Source organism: Mastigoproctus giganteus, chromosome 2 (genome assembly GCF_048544385.1).
Source record: "Mastigoproctus giganteus isolate SK-2022 chromosome 2, ASM4854438v1, whole genome shotgun sequence".
Lineage (NCBI taxonomy): Eukaryota > Metazoa > Arthropoda > Arachnida > Uropygi > Thelyphonidae > Mastigoproctus > Mastigoproctus giganteus.
Window position 1 is genome coordinate 27,042,503 of NC_143576.1, and position 24,053 is coordinate 27,066,555.

At 35.1% G+C, this 24,053-nt stretch overlaps 1 protein-coding gene across 1 annotated transcript in view; it reads right to left on the minus strand.

Annotated features, from left to right (window-relative positions):
* Positions 1–24,053, minus strand: part of fuss (SKI family transcriptional corepressor fussel) — a 224,193-nt gene that overhangs the window by 156,684 nt on the left and 43,456 nt on the right. The window contains exon 3 of the mRNA XM_090389915.1: positions 14,305–14,344. Within this exon, the coding sequence (XP_090246041.1) occupies positions 14,305–14,344 (40 nt within the window). The remainder of the gene's footprint in view (positions 1–14,304; positions 14,345–24,053) is intronic.

Consider the following 24,053-nt stretch of genomic DNA (forward strand, 5'->3'; position numbering starts at 1 on the left):
GATTTAAATAGAAAAGCTTACTGCTTTTCTATTTAAATCAAGTTACAGTATAAACAAAACTGCAACAATAGCATATGCTGATACAGTTTTACCCCTAAATTTGTTTTACCACAAATTTAAAATAGAAAAGTTTTAAAACTAACAGAACTGTGTTATACTATATTAAAAGTGTAAACGTAAACTTATATACTCTGGTGAATTTTTTTATCAATTTCTGTTTCACAATGTCCTCGATATGATTTACTGCAGAAAAATTTTTGTTGGAGTTGCAGGACCGTCAGCTTTCAGCCGTTGCCTGGAGCGTTGACTACATCTAATCCTCTATAACGGAATTGGTTATTGATAATCCAGCTAATCCGAAACAAACTGTTTCAGGGAACAGTAACAGCGTATTATGCTTTGCTTGTTCTCATAGTTTATAGTATATAGATTCTACACACTTACGACTTGCTTGCGATATTTTTTCCTTAAATTTTTGAATAATTCCTTGGTCCAAGAGTCGAAACATTGCTGTGGTGTTTTGCGATATAAATTGAACTGAAGCAGCATTTAATGTTCGAACGTTGTGAGCTTTACAATTAACAACAACAAAACGATTTTTAATATGCAGTAGTTAGGGAATAACGTTTCGTCATTTTTTTCCATGAAGATTAATTGCTATATTTAATAATCACCCTCATACCACGTGAAAAAAATTAATTTCATGTAGTTATTAAATATAGTAATTAATCTTCATCAAAATTGTTTTTCTTTCTTTTCTGTTTTTTTTTTTTAATTCGTCACGATTCGATGTCGCTTCAATACTCATACTCATTTAGAAAAATGGCTTATTATTTTTACATACCATTATTATTTTCATATGATTATTATTTTATTATGGCCTCCTTTTACATATTGTAAAAGGAGGGTTTTTACAAAGAAAATCATGGTGACTTCAAAGATTTTCCAGTCGCTGGAGAGGATAATTTCTGTGTGTCATTCATGTTACTACCGAAAAGAATTGTTCTTTACTACGCTTACTGCCATGACAAGCATCGCATTTTAAAGTTAGTTTTTTTACCTAAATTCTTGTAAAACAAACTCGCCTCGGTTGCGTTGAATACCACATTAAAGGTGCAATCTTTTATATAAATTTCAGATAAGGTTTTGCGCCATTCCTTACAATTATCATCACTAACTTTTGAATTTTTTCCTCAAATGTTTCAAATAACGAAATCATGTTTCAAGGTGTTGAGAGAAGACATAGCGTGATTGCTCTAAACCTTTAGCAAGTAGACTTGATAACAGGATTCAACATGGAATCCAGAAACGTCGTCACATATTAAGTGGTTCTATTGGATGGGAGTTTAACTTAGTGTAATACTTTGTGCGCAATAAAGTTCACTCGATAACAATTCACGTGATTTGTTAATGTCATTCACGTTTAAAATTAATTCAGATGCCATGTAATCTTTGTAAATTTACTACCCATCCACATTCCTTAAATTATTCATGATGTGATTTATTCTTTAGCAAATTATAACAGCTATTTTTAATAAATTTGCCACTTAAAGGAATGTTTTCTTACTTTTTTTTTTTTTTTTATGAAAACCCCAAACACGAAAGGTATTAAAACCTATAGTACTTAGTACCGTGCGTGGGTTGAAGGAGAAGTATGGGGGGAGGGGGATGCCGGAAACTTTGCTCTAGAGACTAAACATGGGTTTTACCACTTCAAGCCTACAATAAGCAAAGTGGTGGTATTTCATCGGTTGATGAAAGTCATCTGCCACCTACTAAGAGATTGGATGCTTTCTGTCCGCTTTGTAAATTGCATCCTTAATTACTAGATAAGTTAAGAGCTTTATTGGGAGCAATCTCAAATTCAGCAGCAGTTACTGCTGATAACTGCAGCTGTTACTGCAAAGTAAAGTTAAATTACTAATTTTATCTTCACTTTGGTATTCGTTGTTGTTGATGTTATTGTAGTAGAGTTTTAGGAGCATTGGCGACTAACGCCATCCTCGTGTGCATTGTCTTTAAATTCTTCATTATATCTGTAAGTTGCGTGTGTTCTGAGGTGGATTTTCTGTTTGCTGGACGAAACCCGAGTTTTCGGGAGAAAAACCATGCTACCCTCACCCGAGGCCGACTAATTCAGCCGCGTTGCAAAAAAGTCCAATAAAAATTCTTCACGTCATCGACGGGATTCGACCTCAGGTCCTTTTCACCCGGTGTCGGGAGGACGGCAATTTGGTAGTCTTTAGTTTTCTTTTTGATCGCTCCTTGGAGTTGTCAGATGCTATACTGATGAAAATTTCCAACCTACCACCGATGAGGAGCCAATGAAAACCCCAAACACGAAAGGTATTAAAACCTATAGTACTTAGTACCGTGCGTGGGTACTAAGATGACACCTCAGATGACACCGAAACTGTCATCTGAGGCGGACACCACATTACTAATAAATAATTTTATTCTTCTCTCTGACGTCATTAAGACGATAGTTCTTATGAAGGATACCATTCCAGATAATGCAGCTCAATATGAAGTAAGGTCTGTCAGTCTTAAAACTATTCAATAAATAACAAAAACAAACATAATTTACTCCTTAAGAAATGAAAGATGATATTAAGATCAGAAATGGCAACTGCCCATGCTTGGGGGGTGTTGACATAAAACTTCTATGGGACAAAAAGTCCAAGTCTTATTGAGTGTGTGTAATACCTCTCTCAAGAAGGGTTCTTTTCGGTCTCTTAGAAAAATTGCCAATCTTAAACTTTTTATTAAATCTATAATAAGCCCCCTCTGATCCTACCTCCTAGGTAGTTCAGAGGGGAGCTGTTAATTCTGTATCCGTTCTGTGCTAATTTTACTAGCCAACACGAGTTTTACCTACAAGAACTTAATGCTGTTTTTAACCAATTTTTATGCGTAGATTTCGAAAATCGCCATGATAGTTTCACATCACGCCACAGTTATTAAATATAGAGAGTTACATTTTACAAAATATGCCAATTTCGCATAATCTAGCCAGTAATGTATGACATACCGATTTATTTTAAAAGATATAAGCTAATTCTCTTAATTTTAGCAATCGATTCTGGCCTCGGTTTTCTTGTTTGTTTGGTTTTTAGGAGCATTAGCAACTAAGGCCATATTGCTCTGGGTTTTCTTGTGATAAACATATTACACTTCTACCTATGTTTCTTAGGTTCAAATTCCGATGCAACAATTTACAATTTGAAGAGACTACACTTGGCGTTTTTGGTGAGAATTTTTGTAGGCTGTGCCAAGGTTTTCAAAGTATTAACTGATCTTGACACGTTCTCAGGGTTGTAAATATATCCTCCAAACATATAATAGAACATATAATATAGTTTTTACACTTGTATTGCAAACTTGAATTATACTTATATATCCCTTTATTTTTACACTAAACGTTGGTACATCTTTTGATGTAGACGTGATAAAGATAGACTTTTTATGTTGATTTTCGGAATCAGCGCGTTTATTTCCTCCATAATCACATATTTTCATTGCGGAGGTTTAAAAAAATATATTTTTTTGTTGGCTAGTGTAGATCAGATTTGTAGAGGGATGCCTCAGGTGGTAGTTGTTTATGGCTGCCATTGTCCTCCGTTGTACATGGCGTACACATTTTTGATAGTCTAAACGTTGAATTTTTAATCAATACTTCTGAATTACTTTAATTATATCAGTAGCCACTTTTGGAATTCTCCTCCTTCGCCTTGACCAGTAAGCATCTGGAATGTTCCATGCGCTGTGCTTATTTCTAAGCGTAATCCGCATGTATGTCAAGTTTCACAAGAATGCGCTACAAACCTACAACGCCAAGCCATTTTCTCAGTGTTTCCTAAATTAATATGGCATGCATACCAGACAGAAGAAGCAGACAGAGTTTGGAATTTCGTTCTTCTGATCTAACCTGCTCACTTTTCTATTACTCTCATACAGGTCTATGGTAAGAGGATTACCTTGTTGCCAGCGGCTTTGCGCTGAACCTTCTCATCATAGTAAACTAATATGATATGTTTTTTTTTATTTATTTTATTTATGATGATTTGTAAAGGTAAGCCTTTGTAATAGTTTTCTCTTGACTGCTTTTTGACTAGTTCATAAAATCAGTCAATCAGAACTAAGACTGAAGTGTGCTCTTTCTTCTATTGATAATCCTAATTATTCAGCCTTCTGGGTCTTTCTGAAATTAATTTAAACTTTTCCTTTTAATCCCCTTCAATAAATATTACTATTAATCATTTCTACTTGCATCAGTTGTAGTAAAATGTTTATCGCTTTTTATCCGCCTGTAATTTTTCTTTTAAAAATGTTTTTGAACTGCCATACAGTGTTTTATAATTACTTCACAGTTATTATTATTAATTTTATGTTAGTTTAATTTTATTTTGATAATAACTCTTCTAGCTTGTCTATAATTATATATATATATATATATATATATATATATATATATATATATATATATATATATATATATATATAATTAAATAATTAATATAAGTATATAATATTAGCTATATAATTAATATAACTATATAATTATAAATTACTATCTTTAACTATATAATTAACCCTTCTAGCTTGTCTGTACTGGGCTATTGCCGCTACCTTATTTTATTGGTAATAAATGATTTTGTGTACAATATGTATGCTACTTATTATAGGACATAAGTTGTCATACATTTTTTTGTTAAGCAGGTTTAACAAGTATGCAGTAGACTCTGGGGACGGATTGATGGTGATCTTTACTGCCAGCGGACATTTAAATGGAATAACAAAAAGAAACACGTACAGGCTATTACAGGTGTTTGTTTGTTTACATTTTGTTACGTTCCGGAGAAAACGCTTGAATTCTCATCAACCTCTTCCAAACTTGCTTTTAGCTGACCACACACACTCTCTCTCTCTTTTTCTCTCTCTCTCTCTCTCTCTCTCTCTCTCTCTCTCTCTCTCTCTCTCTCTCTCTCTCTCTCTTTTCAGTAATTTCCATTTCAGTAATCCCTCAGTTTTATTATTGTAGGTTAATTTTAACATTATTTTCCGAGATTTTTTTTTTTTAATTTGCGTTCTCGCACATTCATCATGTCAAAATGGAAAATTGTTGTTTTTTCTATTGAACAAAAACTTTTTTCAACTCATTAGCAAATATGTAAAGGTGCTAAAGTGTCAACTTTAATGAGTCTCCACTTGAGTGCGTGGAACACAAGGATACTCCGCTCTCGCTTACAGAATTATGATTCGAAATTCATGTGGTAACCATTTGCCGAAGGGAAACCAAGGAAGAAAGCTAATGTCATTATTTTTAGTTTTCAAAAAAAAAAGTAATATGTACCAATGTAATTTTATGTTAAATCTTCTCACGCAATGGTATACTTAATAAATATAAATTATTTATAAATTTATCTAAATAGCTTATGCAAATAAATTTAAATCTACGATACAGCTAAGATAAAAGTAGAGTAAAATAACATTATAAATTTTCTGAGTTTTAACGTCTGGTGGGGCTAATGATACCTTATACGAAAAATGAACACATTCACAGGTTTACTGGTCACAATGCAATACAATTGATCAGAACGATTTCACCCAAAAATTAAAGTATATAAAACAGAAATTCAAACATAGAGAATATTCTGTATGCTTAGTTTGAACTTCTAAAAAAATGTAGAAAACAAAATTCTCTGAATTTGTACGTGTAATTTCGTTGTTCACCTTTACAGTTATAAAGAATTGGCAGAAATGAATTAACGAATATTCAAGTGTGCTGGTGTTTTTTTTTTAAGATGTACCACTGCATTTAGTATGTATAATTTCTCAGAGCAGCATGGAGAGAGAGAGAGAGAGAGAGAGAGAGAGAGAGAGAGAGAGAGATTCCACCAGAGATGGGAGAAAAGAAGGCGGTATTATAACCACTGTGCTAACCACAAGGGATACTGCGCATCTGTGTTGTACAAAATATGTGATGTATGCAGAAACAAAATGTTAGATATATTGTAAGTGTTAAACCTTATTTTCTTTGTGTGTTGGTATGAAGTTGAATTCGATCTAAGAATGTCCTTCAGTAAAGATTAACGTTAAAGAAATATGATGTTTAAGAAGATGTATTTCATTTTACCCAATATTGATATTGTATTCACTTTTATAATTCTGTTAGCTTCCTAGCATTAGATGTAACTTTTCTTTACCTGATTAAATAAATAATAAATATATATACCCAAGATTTTCAATGTGGAACTTTGTGCCATCGGATTTGGTACCGCGAGTTATCCGTACTGCTGGTCCCAGGTTTTGAATGTAAATTTAATAATACTAAAAATTAATATAATAATTCATAAAGTAGCTGTTTTTATTAGTTTATGTTTAAGTAATAATTTGCTAAATTATTAGGTGTGTACTATTCCTATTGTGTAATTTGAATTACATACGGTATTACTCTACTACTGATATCTTTATAAATTGCGTACATACGTCTGAAAGGAGGGATTAGGTTTCTAGACCTAAAACTATTATTTTTGACTTTCTCTCTCTCAGTATTGCATAATGCGGATATGAAAAGTAGAAAACAGTGGACGTCCTTTTCTGATTTCCACATTATTTTTGATTATGATGTTATGTTGTTGTTTTTATTATTATATAGCGCATTAGTATCTATGCCCATGTCGCGTTTGTGATTAGAAAAATTACTCTCAGTGACGCAGAATTAAAACTTTAATGGACAGTAAAAGTGGAATATTCCAGTACAAAGCTGAAAGAATAACATTAAAAGTTGACTAAAAACTGTAGCTTAAAAAGTACTAATTTTTTTGCAATGCATTCATCTAAGGAAATTCAAAATTACTATATAATGTAATTAGCTTTTGGTCAAATACGCACAAAATCGTCTGTATTTTCATTTTTTACTATATATGAAAGTTATTTTTACAAAGTATATATTCATATCGAGATCGCTTCGAAGTAATAAGATATAATTATGGATATAAAAATTTTATTTGATTTGAATTTTTCCAAGGAAGAAAGGGACCCAGAAACTGTTGATGTCCTGTTTCAGCACAGCAGCTTGCAAAAATTTGTAAATTGTATTACGAATCTGTTTTAATTTTTTTTTTTGGTCAGTTTAATTGTTTTTTTTATTTTTATTTTTAAGTATTATATACAATACAATATTAATATTATTGATTGATTTATTTATTTTAATTTAAAGCTAACGATTGTATTATTACTGGCTTGTTGGTCGGGTTGGGGATACAAACAGTGCAGGTTTAGTTCGAGTGTGGTTCTAGTTATTGCGGGTTTGAGTCTAATACAGGCTCAGGACCTGCCCAGGACTCTAGAAAGATTATCAAGAGAAACTTCATTTCTGTGAGTAGCAGTGTTTGAAAGCTAGCGATTGGCTTGATTAAGGTGTTGGAGGCTTTAAAATAGTTAAGTAAAATAAATGCCGAAGGTATCTTTGCACTTAGTTAATTGACATACGCAAGAGGGCATAAATTTAAACTGCGAATGCAATATTAGATTAGTAGACCAAAATTCTCTTTTAGTCACAGTGACACTGATTGAAATAAATTCCCATCTGCTCTTTTTGTGAAAGTTGGAAGTTTATTTAAATTAGAACGATTGCACAAATACTTGAAAAAAAAAAAAAAAAATAGGTAAATGAAGTGACATTGGTTACGCTCAAGTTTTTTTTTTTTTTTTTTTTTTTGGCAGATGATAAGCTTGCTTCCTTGCAATATTTTGTTAATATAGTATGTACGAGGACATTAACTGATCAGAAAAAAGAAGAAAAAAAAAAAAGGAATATAACATATAACTAATGTAATTATTTTTTAAAATAAATACGACTGATTACGTAGTAAATGTAGGCGCCTCGATCTGAAGCATAAATTGTTTTTAGAGACAATAAGCAAGTTAAGCAATGCACGCATTGCGTAACATTTGATGGGCATTCGATTTTTTAAAAAAGCTATTTGAATTGAATTTTTCAATTTTATATGATTAACAGAAGTGAAAATTAAATAAGCAGTATATGTACCTTACGACGTAATATTCATTTAATTTTTTGTAATACTTTAGTTATTTCATCCTAACTTTTAATAAAAAAAACTGAAATGGAACGAGTATATCATAGTTCTTCACAAATCAAAATATATAACAAAATCTATCTGTGATTTTAATAAAATAAGCAAATAGCAATACATAGCTGATATTATTATACGCACTCATCATCATTATCAGCCATTTTCAATTCACTTCAGGATGAAGGCCTCTCCAGCAACTTTCCAGTGGCTTCTGTTTTGTGCAATGGCCATCCATTTACTACCCACAAACTCATGAATTTCATCTGTCCATCTCCGTCGTTGTCTTCCAGGTTTTCTTCTAGCTCCGCTTGGGTATTTTCTTGGTCCATCTGTCATCATGTCTTAGAGCTATGTGTCCTGCCCAAGACCATTTTAGTTCTTTAGTTTTGATAAGAATGTCCTTTACTTGAGTTTTCTGCCTAATCAATTTGCTTCTCTTCTTATCTAACACTCTGATTCCCAATATAATTCGTTCCATTCTTCGCTGAGTTTTCCATTCTTTTGGTGAGTGCCCAAGTTTCACTTCCATAAGTCATGGTGGGGAGTACACATCGGTTCATTATTTTACTTTTCAGACAAATTGGGATATTGCTCCTCAGTATGTGACTATATTTCATGAATGCTATCCATCCAAAATTTATTCTTCTCTTGACTTCCATCCATTTATCATTATTACAGCTAATGATTTGTCCCAGATAAGTATATGGCTCCACCTTTTCAATTACTGCTCCTTCAATCATTATATCCCTTTCTGTGGCATACTTGTTCATCATTACTTTTGTTTTAGCCATATTCATCTTTAGTCCAAAATCCTTACTAACTCTGCATAACTGATTAAGATTTTCCTCTAATTCTTTTGGATCGTGGCTTATGAACACAATGTCATATAAAAATCGTAAATGGTTTAGGTACTCTCCATTCGCATTAACTCCTTTCTGCGACCAGTCTAATCTTCTGAAAGCTTCCTCAAGGGCAGCAGCAAACAACTTCGGAGATATTGTGTCTCCTTGTCGAACTCCTTTCTCAATTTTAAATTTCCTACTGTCTTTGTCTAGTCTAATAAAGGAGGTAGCACTCTTATATATTTTCTTCAAAATCATAAATTTGTATATGGGGTACCTATGCCTTGTCTTTCCAGTGCCCGAAACATTGCCTTATGCTGTATGGCGTAAAATGCCTTTTCATAATCGACAAATGCCAGGCATAATAGTTTTTTATATTCATTTGCTTTCTCCATTAGCTGTGATATTACGTGAAGGTGATCGCAGTTGAGAATCCGGTCCTAAAGCCAGCTTGCTCTTTCGGTTGATTCTCATCAAGTATTCTTTCTAATCTGTTAGTAAGCTAATTGGTCTATAATTTCCGATTTATCTCCTTTCTTATGCAGCGAAACTATGATTGCATTATTCCACTCCTTAGACATCACACCTTTTCTAATGCATTTTGTGAATAGTCTCGCCAGTTTTTGTATCATGTCTCTTCCTCTCAATTTTAACAACTCTACATTATCTTCGTGTTTCCCCCAGGGCTTTCTGATTCTTCATTTTCTTCAAAGCATGTTCTACCTCATCAGGAAGGATATCGGGTATGTCATATGTGTTACTAATTTGCAATCATCTTCCCCACTGCTGGCATCATTCCCTCGTTCCTTGTATAATTCTCTATAGTAGTTTTCTGCTATTTATAAGTACACCATCGCTATTCTTCAGTTTCAGTATCATTTGTCTTTCTGTATTACTGCTCATGGCTGCTTATTTAAGTCCTTTGTTTTCCCTTAATGCTTGTTGTACTTTTCTTGTGTTAAATCTTCTGCAGACGGCTCATCGACGAGGAATATTACAACTTTCTGAAAGTGTATATGCACTTACATTTTTGTAATGTACTTATTTCTTCTGGACTCTAATAAATACAGTCGAAGCACTTTACAGCGAACTCCAGGGGAATGAAACAAACGGTCATTATACTGATGGTTCATGAAATCATCAGAAGAACAAAGAAATGTTTCAAAACATTTGATGCAGTTCTACTAATACAATATAGTTTATTCTATAATATATATGTTTAATACTGTAATTCAGAATACGAACTACAGTATTAAACAAAAAATGAAGATTGTATATTTTGCATGGATTATACGATTTAGAACTGTAAAAATACAGTAGGCTGTCGAAATAACGGCACCCCAAATAACGGAACATTCGAGCTAACGGCACATTGAGATCGTATGTTTACATATAGCGCAGGTATCTTGCAGTGACGAAAAAAAGAAAATGGCAAGTCACGTGATTAGTGTATTTGTTTACGTTCGCCATTTTCAAAGTGAATTCTCTACTGATATCACGAATTATACCGCCGTTTTATATTTATTTTAAATTAAAAACCCCTCGCTATGGCTCCTAAAGTTAATAAATCTCATACAAAGAAGAAAAGAAGAACAACATTAAAGCTTAGTGACAAACTTGACATAATCCAAACTATTACATTTGGGTCACCCGGAAAGTTAATCCATATACCCATGTCTGTTGTGTCTGTAAATTGCTTGCGTTCTCTGGTCGATTTGCCTGTTTTGTTGGATGAAAACCCCAGTTTCTTGGGAAAAAAACTTTCCAACTAAGCGTGAGGACAGACTAACTCAGCCATGAAAAAGCCTATAAAAGTTCCTTCCGTCATTGACGGGTTTCGAACCCGGACCTTTTTTTCCATACCACTGTGCTGAGCAGACTAAACTTGATATAATAAATAAAATAGAACGGGGCGTAAGCAGGAGTGTATTAATGGCAAAGTATAACATTGGATCGTCAACAAGTTTTTGTTTTTATGTGCAGTTACTAAAATTGCATTATTAATCTCTCTAGTTCTTATTTATCCTCATTATTTCTGCATTAAATATATTAAAAATAAAACCTTCTAGATAACGTAAAAATCGAAATAACGGCACCTTGAATCCCCGAAGGTGTCGTTATTCTGAAAGTCTGCTGTAAATGGTACAGGAAATTTCATCATGATCATGATAAAATTTCCTGATCCAGAATTCATGATCATGTCTTTAAAATAACCTGTCAGAATGCGCTATTTCAGTGGCAGATCATGTTTTAAAAGAGAACTACGAAGACGCATCACAGCAGTTAATTCACTTCACAGTTAGACTGCCCTCGAAATTTTCTGAATTAATTTTATAATATCGGTGTAGATACACCATAGTCAACTCATAAAATTAAACTATGTACGTAGTGTAAAGCCATTTTTTAAATTACACTGGTGTTCAAAGAAACTGCATCACCTAGGAATTTCACATTTCTAACCCTTTTTCGCGATGGTATGTTACATTAATGACTATCACCACAAATAGAAATATAAACAAAAGATATTTATTAATAGTTAAGACAAAGCTAAGTAATATTTGACAGGTGCTCTTAAAATATTGCAAAATGAGCATTTGCAACTTTTATACAACAGTTTTGGTAAACACCACAATTATGGCTGAAATGTTATCAGAAGCCCTCAGTTTGCTTCAGTTTATCATTTTAAATGGAAAACAAAGAAAAGTTCACCAGCTGCAAACTAATATTGAATTGAACCGCCTGTGGCCCTGATGACAGCAGCACAACGTCGAGGGATTGACAAGATCAATTTCTGAAGATAAAAAACTGATAGTTCGTGGTTCCAAATCCGAATTATGGCTTCCTGATTTCATTTCACGAAGGGTCTTTGGTTTCTTTCTGGCAACTGCAGATTCCACACTATGCCAACAGTTCTCTATAGGATTCAGGTTCGGGCTGTTTCCTGGCCAGCTAACAGTTGTAATGGACTGTTCTTCCAACCATGTTTTCACCTGTAACAAATGTAAACACATTACTGTCGAACATCTAATGCAGAAATTAAGCTAAAGTAACTACAGAAGTGCCTACTTACACTTTTCGCCCGATGACAAGGAGCAGAGTCGTCCTGAAAGATGCAGTTACCTGGCAGGTTGAAATGGTCTCTAATGGTTGGCAGAAATTTGCCTTCCAATATAGCCAGGTATCCAATAGCATTTACGGAACCTTTTATAAACTGCAGGTGACCTACTCGCGATAAAATATTCTGTTTTAACTCCGGCACGACAACCAAGTGAGTAGAGTTTACAATAAATCGTCAATACAAATATTTATCGTATTTAGCAATCACGGGCCTGAATCCCGGTCCACTCAAGGAACGCGTGCTATGCACTCTCGCCCCTGACCACTGGGCTACGTCAGGCCTAAAAATACTAAATGCACCTCCATATCATTTGGCCGGTAGGGAATTTCATTGTTTTTTGTTTTTTTTTTTTTTTGGTAGTTGTTGGCGCATAGGCTTCTGTGGCCATAATGCACCTCCCAAGATTTTTGCAGTACTTTGATCCAAGCCCGAGGCGGGAATCGAACCCGCGACTTTTGGGTTGCCAGGTAGGCACTTTACCCACCTGGCTAGCCCGGTCGGCAGGAATTTCATTGTAAACACCCTACAGCCTGGATGGTATTCTTCACAACGTCTATGGCGAATCGTTTATCTCCCATCAGAGAGCCATGCAGGTTGAATTTCTTCTCATCCGAGAAAATAACTGACTTCCACTGCTCGGGGGGGGGGTACATTTTACCTGCTCCTTACACTAAATTAATCGGGCCTTTTTCATTTTTTGTGTGAGGAGGGGCTTCTTCTTAGGACGACGGGCTACAAGTCCATTTTTGAAGAGGTGTCTTCTGACTGTTACTGCCCTTGTTGCCACTCCTGTATGTTCTTCCCATTCTATTTTCAGCTCAGACGAAGAAGCTTTACGGTTTTTAAGGCATAAGCGCTTCAAAACGCGGTCCTGTTTTGGCGTAGAGACTCGTTTGCGTCCTGTTTTTTTTTCCTATCAGCAGAACATGTATTCTTGAGTTTGGAAAGAAATCTACTCACTGTCGACTGATTACAAGACACTCTATAAGCAATATGACGGGAAGAGCATCATTCCTCACGTAAAAGTAACAATAGCACTCTTTCTTTTTAGCGTGAACTGCACGTAATTCGTCATCCTGACATAAGCGAGGAATGACTGCAACTCTTACAGAGCGTGCTTATTAGCTGAAAATAACAATGATGCAAAATTACGTCATGACCTACGCGTGTCAATCTTATCTGATGCAATCTGTAAGAAATATTGCCATATACTTACGTTATTTGGACAACGATTACAATTTTAAGGGGTGATGCACTTTCTTTGAATACCAGTGTATATCTCATTATGGCTGGCTACCTTCACAAATAGATACCAGGTATTACACTACTTCGAATAATTTTTTAAAAAAATTTTATGGGTTAACTATGGTGTATCTACACTGATATTATATAGTTAATTTAAACCCATACGGAATTATGTCTTATGCATTTCGTCTTTAAATATATTACCTTCTCAATTAATCGATAGAGGACACAATTAATAGACAGAGGACGTTATGGACGTTATGAAAAAACGGTGCGCAGTAGAATTGCGCGCTATAGCATGCACATTTTCATATAACAGTTTGGGATAGGTTGCATTAAAGCTATAAATTGCCGATACTTACCCCATTTTATCAATATGTATTACTATTACTGGTATTCAAGATATTAAAAAGTCACTGTGTAGTTTTTTTCCTCCTCTTTTGAAATAACTATACTGCTTATCAGATCATCCAGTTTTCTTTTGAACATACAGCTTCTTTCGATAATTGGATCCATATTGGCAACCAGTATTTCCAAAACTTCCATTTTCATTTCAACATATAACGCTTTCCGGTATTTATTTATTTATTATTATTTTTTTAAATGCCATCATATATATATATATATTTTTATATTTATTTATTTATATTATTTATTTATAATATATATATATATATATGTTATAGAAATATGTATGAAGTAACATTTAAATATTACTTTCCATGTATTGCTTTACAAATTAAGTATCGTACATATTTATTTAAATTTGTAAGCATGCTGCTTAAAATCTCTATGTAAATGAATGCTTATACAATCAATCATGTTAATTAATCATTCATTATATTGAATGCTTATGATATTATTGAAATTCATAATTTAACATGGAATTTGAGTGTCCTACTGCTCCTTCCCTATTCGTAATCATGATTTGAATTTGAGAGAGAGAGAGAGAGAGAGAGAGAGAGAGAGAGAGAGAGAGAGAGAGAGAAATAAAACTTACCATCGGCATCCCTGGTACGATCATCGCTCTTCTGTTTATCCTGCAATAACGCACAAAAACAATAGATATATAATTCTCTTTCAAACTTATCCATTTATATGATACATCTCGAGAATTTGATATCATGTTAGTTCACCGTGATTCCCAACTTTTTAGGACGCAACCAATATTTATAATTCACCAATACTCGCGGCTCAATGTGAGGTCCTGTAATATTAAAGGACTTCACACTAAAATATTTACCAAAAATATATGTGTGAGGTAAATAATTTTTGGTAAATATAAAAATATTTACCAAAAATGAGTGATGTTTTTATGAATTTTTATAACCTGCATTACGATTTAATTTATCATGCACTTTTTTAATTTTTTCATTCATTATTATTATTTTATTTTTTTAACTTCATATAGAATTCCACTTGAGCCATTATGAAAGTGTAAGTTTTGGGTTGCAACCCATAGGTTAGGAAACACTGTGCTACGATATTCTGATATAAAAGATAAAATGCAAACCTACGAAATGTTAAAAACAGCCTTCGGAGAGGATTCCATGTGTAGTTCGGAGACTGTTCAAATAGTTTAAATACGAGTCAAAAAGGTCTGAGAATTTCGTGTATAAAGTGTATTAATAAATTATAGACTAGCTTATTTTGATGGCTTAATGTCATATGAAATAATAGGAAAAGAATTGTTTGCCAATGTTTTATGCAGTTTCTAAAATTTAATTTTTTATGTTGGCCTAGGTGGAAGAATAAATATCCAGCAAATCGAGCATCGTTCAGTAATCCAAATTTTGACCAAAGAGGGCATTGTCCTAAAGAAATCCATTAAATAGTGACCAGAATGTTTGAGGAGCTACCCAGTTATGCTACTGTTGCAACATAGGTGGCAGAATTGAAAAGAGGATCGAGTCAGTTGAGGATGATTCAAGGTCTGGTTGGCCATCAGAAACAATCAGTACTTAAAGTTGCCATGGTTTAAGAAAAAATTTTAGAAAACAGAAACAGTTCAAGTTTCTGAGCTTGAAAAAAGTATTTGACATTTCCCATGGAAGCAATAATACACGAGCATTTGGGAAAGTCCACATTTTTTACAAAGGTGGGTTCCCAGAAAACTTTTACATTCATGACAAACATCAGAAGGTAGAGTCATCTAAAGAGAATTTAAAATTCTTGCTAATCCAAATAGATTTTTATGCCGTTTGGTGACTGATGGTGAAATCTGATTACCTCTTTATGATCCTCGATTCAAATTAGAAAGCATGCAGTGGAAGCACAAGGGATCTCTAACTCCAAAAAATTATCGAATCCAGCCATCACTTGTTAAAAATTGTTGGCCTCTGTTTTGTGGGACACCAAAGTATTGTTAATTGACTACGTTGCACCTAAAAATCACAGTAACAGGGGATTATTATGCTAACATTATGCTGAAATTAAAAGGAAATTTCTACAATTCGGGAAAAAAAGATAACGAAAGTGGTGTCATCGGGTTTGCTTTACTATGACAATGCACCCGTGCACAAAGCCCAGATTGCACAGACTAAAATTCGTGAAGAAGATTCATTCCATCTGATCTGATCAGAAATGACTGATGTTTAACTATCCGCGAAGTTACTAGTAAAATTCGTATTTCTTATGGGACTTGTCAATCAATTTTAACACAAGATTTGGAAATGCGATGCGTTTCAGCCAGTTTTATGCTTCACATTCTCACTGACGATCACAAAGAGTGACAAGTTCTCGATTATACAGGATCTTCATCAGCATGCTGCTATTTGACCTACAATTTGTTTCTTCTGTCATTACTAGTGACAATTCAAGGGCGCAGGGCTATAGTTCAGAATCAAAGGCCCATTTCTCTTAATGGAAGACTCTGCCTTCTCTTATATCCAGATAAACAAGAAAATCTCGATCAAATGTAAAGATCGAGATTTTCTACTTTATGCTTATCTTATTTTTGGATCACAGAGCGTTGTTTATTATGAATTTGTCCCTAATGTTGTCGAAAAGCCGGCTTTTCCGTAAAATTGGCACATCCACAATGACAACATCTCTAAATACTCAGTGCCTTCCCATCATAGCGTGTAGTACAGTGGTTATAATTACTGTCCACCCCTACAAACCGGGAAAAGGCCCGGTTTCAAAGTCCGTTAAATAACGCGAGGAACTTTTATGGGATTTTTTTACTCCGTGACTGAGTTAATCGGTCTTAGGCGGTAACAAGGTTTTCTCCCAGAAACTCAGGTTGTTCATCCAACAAAACAGCAGACCAGAGAACACGCAATTTATGGACAATATGGGTGGATGAGGTTGTTCTCGGGTAACCCCAATATGACAATGTGATATGACTCACTTTTGGCGTATCATTTGCCTTGAAAACAGAAAAGAAGTAAAAGGTGCTAGAGTAAAGTATCAAATGACCAAAGCAGCCTGGCATTGCTCAAGCTTTCATTCACTCGGTATATAATATTGTGTGACATTAAAATCAGATAGTTGGAAATACAAAGTTTATCTGGTATTTCCGATACATTTTAATACACAGCATTCATGAACATAAAAGCAGCTTTTCTATTTCTCACGTTCATTATTTATACTATTAAAACACTTTTCTTGCAAGAAACTCTTAAAAGGAATTGAATTGAATAAATCTTATTGTTCAATTCAGTTCAAATATTGAGCAAACAATCGTACCCTACCAAGAATATTTGGATCATATCCCTTTAAAAGCTTTTTTTGTTATTTGGTTTTTTTTTTTAGGAGCATTAGCAACTAAGGCCATATTGCTCCGGGATATGCGGTGGTCATTCCCTGAATGACCTTTCCGCATCCTCCGTATTTGGTGGTGACGGGCTCGAACCCCGGTCTAATTAAGAAGCGTGTGCTACGCACTGCTGCTCCTTTCCACTTGGTTACGGAGGCGCCCCTTTAAAAGCTTTAAAAACATGAAATTTTTTTAACTAATGTATATTCAATAAGGTAGACCCACCTCTGGTCCCAGTGGCAGCATCAGTCCATAGTGGAATGCTTTCGACCAGTTAGTTGTGTAAGTAGCAGGCAGCAGGAATTCATGTCCGTTCCTCCTTCGGTGCATTGATAAGTTCAGGTGTAGAAGAGTATATTGCCCGCGCTTTGATCCTGCGTTCCAGTTCATTCGAAAGATGTTCAATTGGATCCAGGTCTGGACTGTGGGCGGCCAGGAAATTTGTTGGATTTAATGGTGTTCCTGAAGCCAAGTTTATACACTGCTAGCTGTATGGGATGAAGCATTATCATGCTGGAACACGGAGGGCCCGGTTCCATGCAATTTCGTGAGGGCAACACGGAATTGTCCAAGATTTTAGTATAAGACTTGCCACTAATGGTTTCGGCGTTACAACCAAAGGTCCAAGTCCGAATAACGAGAAGCAAATCCATACCATGAACTAACCTCTTCTGAATTTCAGTAAGCACTATATACTGCGGTAGATTACTTCCCCAGGAATGCTACAAATTCATACTTGTTTGATACGAACACTACATAGCGCAGCTCAACTCTCCATGGGACTTACTTTCGCTGTTCCATAATCCCAGCATGATTGGTTAGGTGACATTGCAAACGACATCTGACGTTCGTTAGAGTGGCGTGTAGAACTTCTGAGCAGCAGCTGCAGTTCTGCCCTGAACGTTGAGTTGTTGAGCTCTCTATGGATACTTCTGTAGACATGAGAACGCCAGCGTAACATTTTCCAAGGACATTTCTCGGTTTGCTTTCACCACTTTCTTCATGGATTCCTATTTGGCCGTTTACGTGCACGTACATCGCCATCGGTTTTTCTCTACATCTACGAACTACTACGAACCACTATAAACTAAAATCTACAATGGACTTTGCGAGGATTCAGACGTGTGGCTGTCGCACACAGTGACAAAAGTGTTTACAGTATATGGTATTCACAGATTGTGCCTCCGAAACATCACTGCTGCAACTCATTCCTCTTGTATGTGCTATTTTTGCTACTGTTTGCACAACTTGTTTCTGCTTAGCATATATCTAATTCTTATCGTTAATTACAATGGCAACATATGTATATTTGTTTTCTTACGGTATAAATTTTCTGAGTTTATTATTGCTTTGAGACTAGTTCAAATATATAAGAGGGGAAAAGTAGACGAAATAAAGAAGGTATTTTTAGACAAAAACAGACATTTTTCCTCCACAGAAATATGAAAATAGGCATTTATAGTATTTTTTTCTGAAAATCTGGGCTTTAGTAATAACATATAACTAATAATATCACAATGCAATACAATTCTATTAGTTCAAATAACAAGGTTACAATATGATGTAATTTTTAAATTTTTTTAGTAGTTTCGATTATTGAACAGTGGAATTTTATCTTCTAAATATAATTCATTAAATCTAAAATCTAAATTCAACACGTTGGTTAAATGTCTCTTCAGTGTAAAAAATTGGAAATTTTTACTTCGCCTAAAAACTCTTAGTGAAGACTCTTTGTGTTCCCCGTTTGTTTTTTTTTTTTTTTTTTTTTTTGTTTTTTTTAAAACTGGATCCACCTCCATCCGTAAAAAGAACTGAAGTTGTGTCCATAAAAATACTAGGACATTTTCAAGAGTTTAAAGACATGTTGACTCATTTTTGAAACGACTAGAACCTTTCTTTTAATGGATACAGATCAAAAATATGAAAGAGAATGGTAAAACCGCGCTGTGGTACTCTTATTTCATCGTGCACACGTTTAAGTGCGGACTGTCCATGAGTGATTACTCTCTCCCAAACACTATTTTTCCATTTATTTATAGGCTTCCTGCAGTATTTGTGAGGTAGGTCGAATTAGGCTAGCATTTTTGTATTCTGAGTGTCATTCCGGTTGTACTAGGAAGACATTGAGAAAAATATCTGTAAGTTTTAGCTGTTCTGGAGACCCTGGAATATTGATTCTTGATACACTTACTCACTGAGTCACTTAGATATACTTTTGTTTTCTTGAAGACTTTTTACTTCAATTATCCCCCCCACCTCGATAGTGCACTTTAACCGTGCGCATGACATGCATCAGCTTTTACATAAGTTTTTTTATTAGATTTTTTTTTTTATCCTTAAAAAATTACTTTAGCGGTCGGAAACTGTGGTGGAGATGGAAATTGCTTGTTTTTGAACGATTGTTATGCATCTTCTTGTGTTTATGGGCTGGACTAGGTGAGAGAGAGAGAGAGAGAGAGAGAGAGAGAGAGAGAGAGAGAGAGAGAGAGGGGGGGGGGAGATAACGTACGCAGAGGTAAATTTGTACCTGCAAGATCGAGCCCGTGCCGCTGTTACAAAAATTACTCGTCCCGTTATTAGCTGTTTCGGAGGTAAATCGGTTGCAATAAAACAGATAACGTTATTGAATTTTATAGCCTGAGCCATCCAGAGTACAAACGGACATTTGTGTATTTTAGAACCGCTCATATCAATTTTATATGCTCGGATTCGATGCGTTTAAGGATAGACGTTTGTGCAATATGCATAGGCAAATACAGGCATATAGCATGTATATAAAGACGAATGCACGGATTATTATATATTCGTATTTGCATATAGTTATTCCTAGTAACTACACTCAAAAAAATAACGTATTAAATAAAGCTCTACAAATCTTACAGGAAAAAAATTTATCTTTCCGAAGAAGCGTCAAAAATGAGCGATTTCTAGCTCGTCTTGTTCGCTCAAATCTTTCAATGCATGCGCATCTCTAACAGTTCTTCGGAAAACTTTTTTTTTTTTTTTTTTGCTTCCTCTTCTTTTCCTGTTTGAAAGGAACACTTCATCAATAGCAGCTTGTCCCCTGCGGTGCTCGAGACTTCAGACAATGCCAGAGAGAAGCAATTTACAGTTCATCACTTTACAGTGTCATCAAATTCGACGGATTTAATTCCGTCGATATTGTACAGCACTCGGAGATGTAATCAACATCATCATGCACACAATCAAAGCCCAATGGCGATGTTCTGATCCATCGAACTTTATCAAAAGCGACTCGGAGTTAACGCTTTAAGAAAATATTTGTGTTTGAGGCTCGTAAAACAGTAAACTGTTCACTGAGTAAAAGGAAGTCTTGTTGAGTGTAAAGACGCCGCTTTTAGCTGCAGTAATTGACATGTGAGTGTCAGTGAATGACGTCGTTTTTAGTAGAACTTAAACATCATGTCTCTCTGTCGTTCCACTTCACTTCCTTCCCCCTCCTCTTCCTAACGTTTACTCTGTTTTTACGGCGAAACGGAAGCAGTATTCTAAAGAGGAACCGACAAAAACTCTTAGCGATGAGTCTCGTGAAGCATAATTGTCACTGACAGCTCGAGTTTGAGAATACAAAGGCCTTTAGAACTGAATGCGGAGCAGAATTAAAGCGCGAGACGGTTTAACCTTACACTGGGCTTTAGTTAAACATGTTGCCGTTACCGAACAAGTCCCTTGGCAGTAGGAGCGGGTGTTCAGCAGCAACACATCCGACGCGTCTCTCGTCACTAAAGCTTCATTTAAATTTGGCTCCGTATTAATATTTATTTGAGGACTCAATGTCGGAGCGGCTTGCACAAGGAGTTACTTAGGACCTAAGGCCTTCTCTTCGCTGCTCTGACCTCAGGGGAGACCACGGACCGAAGCAACACCAGTTCCATCACTATCCCTGGGGAGGAGCGGGCAAACAGCGTCTTAAATTAAAGCGCCCCAGGTACGAAAGTAGTCCCTCTATGAATTACTTAGGACCGCGCCGTTTGTCCGAGAATGAATACCGCCTCCCATGTTGGGGGAACAAGTGCTGCAACGGCATTGCTGCTGGAAACGTTCTAGAGGCAGGTGTTCTTACCGTTCCTTGGCTGTGTTCACTGTGCATGCTGACTATTGCCTTTCAGGTTGTATAAGGATAGACGGTAAATAAGAAAGACTGAGACCGTACACGGAGGGTGCCAATATAATATGGACCCTAGTTCGTCTTACAGTTCACTGTATTGTTGAGATTGCGTCGTCTTCTGAGATTGATTTCGCATATTGCTCACGTCCATGACCTTACCCTGATGCTTAAACTACTATTCTGTTGTCTCATCCTGTCAAGAAAAAAAAAAAAAAAAAAAGAAAAGGAAAAAAAAAAAAGAATTATATTTCTGTGCCTCTTCAGTGTTTCTGCTGAAGATAATTTTTATTTTAATATGATTGAAGTAAAAAGGATTTATAACAACAGCATTCATATATTTCTTAATTATTTGCTTTTGATATTTGAATATCAAAATTTACTTGCTGGCCAAGATGCATATCATCATCAGCCATTTTCGATCTACTGCAGGATGAAGGCCTCTCCAGCAACCAGTTCCTTCTGATCATTGCTTAGCTATCATTGATTGCTTCTGATCATTGTTCAGCGCATCAAGACAAAAAAAAAATAAAATAAAAGATCTGATTATTATTATTTGTTTTTTTTAGGAGCATTAGCAACTAAGGCCATATTGCCCCAGGAATATGCGGTGGTCATTCCCTGACCTTTCCGCATCCTCTGTATGTGGTGGTGACGGGCTCGAACCCCCGGTCTAATCAAGAAGCGTGTGCTACACACTGCTGCTCCTTCCCACATGGCTACGGAGGCGCCAAAAAAGATCTGATGTGATTATTTATTTATTTATTATTATTATTTAATTTTTTTTGTCCGAACGGGAAACAGTGGTAACATTGCTCTAGCAAATAGCGGATTTGCAAAAACATTATGGCGTAATAGAAGTATATACAGAAAGAAACAAAATAATAAAAAAAAAAAAAAATATATATATATATATATATATATATATATATATATATATAACAATAAATTAAATAAAATGAAGTCCTTAGAAATTAAAAAAAAAAAAAATTCAAAGTGCAAAACGAAGCAGCCTCACAGATGTTGCGTGAACGGCGTGGTGCGCAGGTAATGCAAATATATCATAAGATGATTGAAGCACTTTTAACCTTCGTGAGATCTGAATATCTGTTTATTTCCAGTTGGAAATTATGTACATATGGAAATCAGACGTTTCATGGTGTGTTCCTACAACTTCATAAGTGACTTAATCGTCAGTGAATTAATGAAGAAAATGGGGAAATTGTTACTCTAGTAAATAATGATAATAATAATAATAATAATAATTGCTCTTATATTATTTCTCCCTGATTGGAGGTTCCACCTCGTGACGGGTAATTCCACCAAGTACACAGGGTGGTTGTTGTTATGTCTGATGTTACTGTTGGTCGAGGAACTCTCTAACTATCCTACAGGTGTTCAGGATTGCGACTTTCTGGAGTTCCTTGTAAATGTTCGCTGGGAGACCTATTGCTGCTAGGCTGTTATGTAGGGTCTTTGGCACCATACCTGTGGTTGATACGATGATCGGGATGGCCGTAACTTGTTGCATATGCCACATCTCTTTGATCTGCTGTCTTATAATAATAAAATTCTTTAATAAGTTAAATCGTATACATTCGTGATTCCATGCATAGATAACCAGAGGAATCTTACAAAGCATTGACTATACAAGTGACTAAGCACAGAAATACAAAGTTAAGCTACAAAATAACCATTAAAGACAAAAACAAAAATATCAGAATAGAGATTAATCGTAATTAAAACAAACAAGACTACAAATTAGGCATAATATAAAATGACATCAGCATACTAGGACCGGCACTAGCACCCTTATCCTTTTCATACAGTAAGATAGGCCAAGAGTCATCGCGATATGACTTGTCAATAGAACATTGATGTTCAGAGAGTTGAGAGTGTCCAAAGTCACATTATAAATTACTTACATAAGGTTAAAATTGTCATTTAAGGTTGAATTATATTTACATATTCTTCAGAAAATATATACTTACTTGTTGTCGTTCTTACCTCACTATCACAAGGAGCAGAGAATGGTTTTGTTATACATGGTCAACTGATGCCCATGTTTCTGCTGCATGGAGGAGTGGAAGATAGGTTATTGATCTGATATATAACTATCTTCCGTGCAGCATTAATTGGGGCCATAGATTTAGATGTTACTTGGTTGTTCATTGAAGACAGGTGGCTTTTGATGTAAATCAAAATGATGTACATCAAAAGGTTGTTCATTTTGATGATGGTGGCTTTGTATAAATGGGCTTTTCTGAATGAGCACAAAACAGAAGTTTGGAGTCAAATACTATTCTCAAGTCTGAGCGGGTTGTGACGGCGAGGATCGTGATTCCATTGAGAACTAGAGCTTTACTCTTGGGGTTAGCTTGAGGGGAAATACCATAATTTTTGGGGGAGATGGAGGATTAAGCGCTAAACCATACTGTTAAATTGACCAGGAGATGAGGAAAAGACTATTGCTGATTCATTTGTGGTGGATTTATGGTCGATTTTGGAGTATTGGATGTCAGAATTTTTGTCATCGGCACGTGTGATGATTTTCTCATTTTCACGGGCAAGGCTGTTGTTAACATATATAAGAATACATTTAATTTAATTAAACATTGAGTTTCTTAGTGGTTAATGGATAATGTAAAAATAGACTTTGAACTGTTTGCCATGAAAGTTATAAAAGAAATATTTCCGCTGATGATGTTGCAGGATTTACATTTACCAGTGCCATTTGGCGTTCTAATGGTATGAACAGAGCGAAGGGCCTTGTGATTACTGTTTCTGTTTGAGTGGTATATTTCAATTTTTTTTTTTAAAGTCAGAATCGAAATATTCCATACAACACTCGAACTAGTTGTAA